At 43.8% G+C, this 8,200-nt stretch overlaps 1 protein-coding gene across 1 annotated transcript in view; it reads left to right on the top strand.

The window, feature by feature from the left end:
* ephb3a (eph receptor B3a) overlaps positions 1 to 6,617 on the top strand; it is a 30,339-nt gene extending 23,722 nt beyond the window's left edge. Inside the window, exons 12-15 of the mRNA XM_067605326.1 lie at positions 531 to 746; positions 1,054 to 1,203; positions 2,476 to 2,669; positions 4,818 to 6,617. Coding sequence (XP_067461427.1) covers positions 531 to 746; positions 1,054 to 1,203; positions 2,476 to 2,669; positions 4,818 to 4,929 — 672 coding nt within the window. The 3' untranslated portion in view covers positions 4,930 to 6,617. The remainder of the gene's footprint in view (positions 1 to 530; positions 747 to 1,053; positions 1,204 to 2,475; positions 2,670 to 4,817) is intronic.
* Positions 6,618 to 8,200: the final 1,583 nt, after the last annotated feature.

Here is an 8,200-nt window from a genome sequence, read left to right on the forward strand (position 1 = left end):
CAACGGGCCAGTTTTGCTTTAATGTTCACAAACAAAAAAAAAAAAATGCAAACAAAGCTTTTCGCCTGAGGAAGTCATGTTAACAACCGTGCACTGCCAGTACCTGCAACTAGTTTTAGAGAGAAAAAAATAACTGCTGTTGTCTGTTTTTGATTTGAGGGTTGGAGCTCCTTCTCTGTTTTCATCTGGGTTCAATATTGGGCCTTAATGGCTTTAGTACAACAGTAAAGAGTCTAATTAATCAGCTAATTGGACAGCATGCATGAAAAGGTCAGCTGTCACTGACTGTCAGGAACAGCCATGAAGCATTATGACAGATGTCATGTTTATGTGGCCTCAGTGACTGATTGGCCGTCTCTGGTGCTTTCTCCCTCCCCCTTATCTCATACACGCGCTTCTATTTTCTACTTCTTCATTTTTCAATACATTTTTTATTCTCTTTATCATTTTTCACTCCTTCGCTTTCCTCTATGTTCATTAACTGTCTTTTCTTATCCTCTCTCCCTCCCGCTTTGGCTGTGTTTTTGTAGCTGAACGACGGGCGCTTCACGATGACACAGCTGGTCGGGATGCTGCGTGGCATCGCTGCAGGGATGAAATACCTGTCGGACATGAACTATGTTCACAGAGACCTCGCTGCCCGGAATATCCTGGTCAACAGTAACTTGGTCTGCAAGGTCTCTGACTTTGGCCTGTCACGTTTTCTGGACGACACTTCGGCTGACCCCACGTACACAAGCTCCCTGGTTAGTAATGTGTGTGTGTTTGAGTGTGTGAGTGTGTGTTTGTGTGCTAACTCTGCTCTGTGTTTGCATACTCTGCGCAAGTTTAATTGAGCTTGTTAATTTGATCTCGTTCAGTTGTTTCACATGTGCATATGGATGCATGTGTGACTGCTCATGTGTGCCAATATTTGCGTTAGCACGCAAGACCGTCTGTGAAATTTGCATTAGCTTCTGCAAGTGTGTGTTGTTATGTGACTGCAGTGTCTCCCAGGGTGTTGATACCATCCCCCCTCTTTGTGTTTGTGTGTGTGTGTGTGTGTGTGAGCAGGGAGGGAAGATTCCCATTCGGTGGACGGCGCCAGAGGCCATCGCCTTCAGGAAGTTCACCTCTGCCAGTGACGTCTGGAGTTACGGCATCGTCATGTGGGAGGTGGTGTCGTATGGAGAGAGGCCTTACTGGGATATGAGCAACCAGGATGTGAGTTAACCCGACAGCCTCATGAGCAAACATGCTACAAACACATATCTATAGACCAAATGCTCATGCGGGGAGTTTTATGTCTAAGTTTAGGGCTAGCTGGGAGTTTCAGCTGAGCCGTTGTGGCTTTGATTTCCAGCGTGACATGTTGGACCTGGGCCTGCTCTGCTGTCTTTATCTCCTCACAGCAGATGCTGGTGCAGCTGTGTGCCTGTGTTCTAGTTTTTACCACCTTATTTACAGCCCTAGCCTGCCCACCCCCTACAAATCCATACTGCAAAGCTCCCTCCTGACACACTCACAGACATACACACAAAGGCATACTCAGGAAAAGGTTTTTTTTACGGATGTTGTTACCTGTAGGCTATCTGCACTGCACAGACATCGTAACTACAGCAGTGAGCTCGCAGGAAAGAGAAAGAAATCTCTTGGTTCCTCCTCCCTGAACAAAGTACTGAAGCAATGTGTACACCTCCACTTTATTCTCTGTGGAATAGCTGCTCTGTATTGTGCTTCAAAAAGAGAGTTGGAACGCTGATAGCAATAAAGCAAAGAGGAGCCAGAATGAAAAATGCCAGTAATGTATGTATAACTTTCATAACAAAACCCACATGCAGTAATGAAAGCATCAAAGTGGAGGCCCTCTATTGTTCCCAATAGCCTTTGTGCCACAGTCATCGCTCAATAAGCAACAGAGCCAACAAATACAAGATATAAACAGAGGTACTCGCCGACGAGAAGCACGACATCAAAATCAAAGGACGAGCAGCAGGAGAAGAGGAGTGCAGCAGAAATGCTTTATTGTTCCCAAATGGCGTTTTTTTATTGTTGTGGGGAGTTAAAACCCATACGGAGCTTATGGATAGAAATGCAGTTGCTAGGCGAAATCAAATCAATGAGCAAACGTTTCCATCCTCCACTTATTGTCTCTCCCATCAATCACGCCGGTTTTGAAGTGACAAGTTTGAGAATACTTGAGAATATTGTTTTTATGGTTTCGTACAGATACTGAAAGGAAGATTGGAATATGTGACAGCATGGGCCGAGAAACTGTCTAATGTAATCCATAATACAGTAACTGGGGATTATTTTTCCACCGCGTTAACAAAGGCCAAACAGAATGAACATAATACAAATGAGTCAGAGCCAAATGTTAACACACACACATGAAATCTGCTTAAACCCTTGTGTGGACTATATTCTGGGTCAATACTTATATATATATATTTACTATTAATTCCATGTTTTTAACAATGACTTCCTGTCCCTCAGGTGATGACGGCAGTAGAGCAGGACTACCGGCTGCCCCCGCCCATGGACTGTCCCATGGTGCTGCACCAGCTGATGCTGGAGTGCTGGATGAAGGAGAGAAACCTAAGGCCCAAGTTCTCCCGCATCGTCAGCACCCTGGACAAGCTGCTCCGCAACGCTGCCAGCCTCAAGGTGGTGACCAGCACCTACTCAGGGTGAGTTGATACACAGGAACAAGCCTTGAATCAGAACTGCCTTTCTTACGTTGAAGTGAATGTGGAGAAGTTGCAAGGTGGATGGCAAGTCTCTGCTTTTGGAAACGTGTTATATCTCAGCTCTTTTTAGGAATTTCACTGATGACACCTTGGCATGTCTGTTGCAAATTTACAGACTTGGTTGCTGAGCTTATTTTCTAAATAGCTGCAGCTTTAAATCTGACTGAGTTTATATTCTATAGAGGATTGCACTAAATAGATATGGAAATTACTGCAAAATTATCTCGCAACATCTGGTCATTTTGGTTTTTTTAGAGGAGCATACATCATATGGAGTGTGTCTTCAGCAGTTACAACAGCAACCAGGCTTTAAATGCAGACTCCAGTGGTAGACATTTTGTTGTATTTGTTAACAAATTCACAGGAAGCCTAAACAGAAAGTCAGTATTCGTTGCAGTTTGTTGTGCTGTTGGCTGACTTGGCAGCTACAGTTGTGGAAAATATATGCATAATGCTTTTGAGGTTTTTCCACGGCAGCAGCAGAGTAGTGCAAACATAAAAAAGAGGTGATGCAATTCCTTCTCTCTCACCTTGTGTGAAATCGTCCTCCTGTATTGTGTATGGCGCCTGTGAAGTGCAGGATGAAGACTCCTGCTCGCGGAGAGACGAGCAGAGCTGCGCCGCTGGGTTGCTGGAATAAGATGTCACAGTAAAAAAATTATGGCTGGCCTAAAGACAGGCACAACAAGGTTCATGGTTGTTGGATTTGGCTTGTTTTATGCTTCTGGTTGATTTGGGAGGATACCTCTTTGAGCTGAAGGGTTTCGCTGCCAGACAGACGTCTGCCTCTTTTCCACTGACACTTCCCTTGGAAGTATAGAAGTTGACTTATTCATAGGTAGCTGTCCTCACACTGAAAAGTTGTTTTTCAGCTTTGAGCGCGGTGACTCCGAATATTCCAGCCATTCTTACTGACGTGTTTGTTCTGAATTTTGTTATCCTGGCACTCAGTCAACAGTATGATTGCTGTTGGTTTAGATGCAAGATCCTCAGACTGTAGGGATGTGTTATGAACCAAGCGCACATCCTCAAAGTGTGTGGCTCTGCCTATGCAATAGTTTCCTGTTTCCAACCGGCACAAAAGACAGAATTCATATGTACAGTATCCAGGTCTTGTGCCAGCTCCTTGGCTTACAGTTTCACTCTAACACCAAGCCCCAAGGGCAATTCCTATGCCAGGATTTGGGCTCAGTGAAGCTAATTGTGTGTGGAAATGTAATGGCTGACCTCGGTTTAATTCCCCCTATACTTGGCTGGATGCTGGAATGTAGGTGATAGGACAGACAGCAGCCAGAGCTGCTGATGTGGAAAAGCAGGAGGTGATGAAGTGTGAGTAATAAGGGAGATTGAGGAGAAGCTAAAAGAGAGGAATGTGTTTAATTAGGTTGCTAATGAGCTTTTTAATGCATCGGGGGAGGGCGCGCCCAATGCTGTGATGGGCGAATAGGAGAAGGGTGTGTGTGTGTGTGTGTGTGATGCTTGTGTGTGTATGCATGTTATGCTTCGTGTCGCTGACATGCCAATGATTAATTTATGGCCTCATCTGTATGCAACAGCGAGAGATAGACAGAAAAGGAGCAGGAGGAGGAGGAGGAGGAGAGGGAAAGAGAAAGGATCATGTTGTCAGAGCATGATTTAGAGAGCGTCCCCGGTGTTTGCGTGTGCGAACGCTCACATATCGCCGCTGCTCCTCACCTGCCATTGGCTGCTCAATGATGTTAGGGCAGATAGCGGAGAGAGAGAGAGGATATGAGATGCACTGCTATCTGTAAAGTATCTTCAGCTATGAGGGCCTTAAAAACAAGGACACTGGCTGAGGAACAAAGGACAGTCAGATGCTGCGGCGCTCTCTCCAAGACAGCTGAGAAATATGTTGAACTTTTATTAAAACTAAAAATGTGATGAATAGATTTGGCATTTTATTGTTTGTAGCCATGAGGTTTTAGGTTTATGCGGGATATATAACACTAAGATGGATTAGACCTTTATCCGCTGGTTGGAAGCACTTAGAGGAGTAACAATGAGCTGCATGTTTTGTTTAAAGTGGCTGTGAACCTGCCGCTGACCTGTGTGGTTTTGTGTTTGCAGGGACCTGCTGCGGCTGGGAGGCACGCTGCCAGGACACAACAGGAAGAGTCCGGACAGCAGTCAGGAAGTCATTCGGCAACAGATGAGCCAAACTCTCCCCATCAGAGTGTGAGCTGCTGCCAACCTGGAGGATACAGATTTAAAACTACCTAGAAACTCTGACGTGAAGAGCTCAATGTAAAATAAAAAGAAGAAAATAAAAAGAAGGAAGCTACAGCTACAGCGAGAGGACCGTTACGGACGTTTCTTTCCGTGAGCGACTGGGGGATTTAATGTCCGTTAAAAGAGAACTTCCCATCGCAAGTGTGTGTGTTCATTACTTGACACTTTGTGGATTTGTGACTGTTGACATAAAGCCAAACTTCCTGTTGCCCCCCCTCTCAGGTTGTGTTTGCATGTCTGCATGTGTTTTTCTGCTGGTTGGGAATCAGTCTTTTTCTTCGCTTCGCCCGGTTCCTCACACTGAGGACGAGAGAGCTCACACAGATGATAGGATTCAGTGTCTAGAAAGATACAACAGTGCCAAGACCAAGCAAATGTTTGCTTAAAACTTACTCCTTTAAGACAGCCACACATCTGTAGACCTTCAATCCAATCAATCTTTTTTCTTTTTTTTTTTTTTTTTAACCCAACCAACTATTCTTTTACTGTTTTACATTTTTTTTGGAACCAAGACAAAAAAAGAAAAAAAAAAAAACCACTTTCATCCGCTTCCTCTTAAATACTGTCTTCCACATGTACTGGGAGACATACGTGTTACAATTCTGTACAAAGCATCCGAGTCTTCACGTCGTCTCTCTGCCAGAGGAGAGACGTCACTGACACTGTGCGGGACACGTCATGTGCATGCCAAAGTGGAAACTTCTTCATGAGAAAAACAAGCAAACGTACCAATAAGTTCCACATTAACTGTTGCTTCGGTGGCGTTTGCTGTAAGGACTTTTAATGTCCACGTTTTCTTAACCTTGTTTGATTCATATACGCATTGTTTTGAATGCTAAGTTATTATCTATTATCGCAAAGAGGTGTTTTTTGTGTTTTTTTTACAAGTGCCGGGGCTTAACTTTTTTATTATAATGTTTGTTTGCTTTTTTCAGTCATTAACAAACCAGACAGACATGAATGAGTGAGATTAGCAGGAGAAGTTCTGCTCAGACAGAATAATTACCTTTTAAAAACACCGAGAAGACTTTGTCCAGATTGTTCTTTGGCCTTTTTTTTTAAAAAAAAAAAAAAAAAGAAAAGCGCCCGTGGTAGTGACGTGTTGTATATTTTTACTTTGGCGAATGTGTTGCAGATCAGTGGGAATTAAAAAGGTCACTATCCCGATGGTGGCTTTGCGACCTTAATATCGACCTGACCTACAAACATTAATGTAAAAACAAATCATTCATTGGTTCATTTCTCCTGACGTGTTTTCTTCAGCACGCCAGCTGTCAATGCAGTTCCTATTTAAACGACTGCTTGTATATAACACTATACTTCTATTAGACCAATCCGCTCAGCATTTACAACTATCTGACCTGACTTTGGCCTCTCTACAGTATGACCCTGGTTTATATGCTTGTTTGTTTATTGTTGAGGAGCAAACAATGAGAGAAATTACAGTCCAGTCATTACATATCTGAAACTATATGTCACAATGAAATAAGAAAATGTGTGTCTGTTAGGGCAGACTTTTTCCTGTGCAATTAAAGGTGTATTAGATTGTAAAAAAAATGCCAGAAAACTAGAACAAAAATAAGCATTTCTGTTTCAGTATTTTTACGATAATCATATGCAAATAAATTATTAAACGGATCTCTGGTATTCTCTTTGATTTCTCGGCGGGTTCACCAGGCTGAAGTTCCAGGTCTCCTCTCATCCAGCCAAAGGATGAAAAAAAAAAGGGAGTGTGTTTTACCTCCTCAGTCGGAATATCACAGCAGCTTTGGATGGACTCATTAAGTTTTAAGATTAATCAAAGACTGGTCCACGCAGCTCGCCAATTAGCGAGACCACAGGACTATTCTGGGGATTTCAGCCTCTGTTGCATGAGAGGCTTCAAGGAGGCAAAGTTAATCTGGCTTCACACCAAATGTCAGTGTTGTTTGGCTTTAATCTGTCAGACGGGACACATACACGGTCTCTCTCAGATGAGAATGCAGATGAGTGGAGCTGTCACCTCCTGTTTTTATTGACTGTGAGGAAGCTCAACTATCGGGAGGGGGGCTCGCTGGGTTCATACTTAACCATTTTTGACTCGCTGCTCAGACAACGGCTGCATGATCAGCCACCAAAGGGAGCGCTGCTGGTGTCGTGTTCTCTGTATGTTCCTTAATCATCTCTGTCGCTCTCACAGGATGTTATACACACCAGGTGAACACAAAGGCCCTCAGAAGCACACAGATCGAAACGCGCAATATATGCAGACACGGAGCCGCTGAATGTAACATCATCGGGTGACCTGCGAAGCGTGGCATTTATCATGTGTGCCAAAAGCTTTGCAGATAGGCAGCAGATAAATGCTCTGTGGTGGTTTAGCTGCTCTTTCCTTGATGTAAGAAAGAAGATGTGCTTGACCTTGGAGAGTAATATTCTGCATACACGTCTGCTGAGGAGGAAGTCTTCCAGTGAAAAGCTGCAAAAGACATATTTTGAAGGGAGCCCAGCTTTTAATCAAGTCCAAAAACACCAAGGGGAGCCTATTTTTAAATGTTTGCTTGGCATTTTTCATTGACACAATGTCAAAAGTGAAGTGTTGCATCCTGTTTACCATTAAACATTTGAAGCATTTCCAGCATCTGGCTCTCTGCTCACCAGAGAAAACGTTCGAAGCCGAGCCAGATATGTAATATTTTACACCACGGCATCCTAAAGATGATGCAAAATGGCAGCAAACCTAAAGGAAAATATCTCATTATCGTATTACAGACCATTAAGCGATGAGAAATCAGCTGCGACAGTTTCTCACAGAGAATTTAATGAGCGTGCTCGGTGGAGGGAAAAGTGAGGATGTGATGACAGGATGACACAGTTTTTATTTCATGGCTGCTGGTTGCTCCTCAGTGACCAGACAGTTTGCGGTTCCACGTCAAATCCCTACATCACCAGAGTGATCCCCACGATTACTGCAAGATTAGCAGCAGCTGGGCCGTTATACTGGATGTACATAATCACACACAAACACCAGCCAAGACAGGGCACACAGGAAAAAAAGACACATAGGCGCACTGCATATACAAATGCATATTCATATGCATAACTATACACACTAGTCCCCCCCCCTCCTCCCCACTTCACGCACAGATCTGGTGGATTGGCAGTGATTTGTCAGATTTAGCTGCATCTACTTGTGTACCCCTTCTGAATGCACCAGTCAGTTTTCTTCCAAGCTCAAAGCA

This window comes from Thunnus thynnus, chromosome 12 (genome assembly GCF_963924715.1).
Source record: "Thunnus thynnus chromosome 12, fThuThy2.1, whole genome shotgun sequence".
Classification (NCBI taxonomy): Eukaryota; Metazoa; Chordata; class Actinopteri; order Scombriformes; family Scombridae; genus Thunnus; species Thunnus thynnus.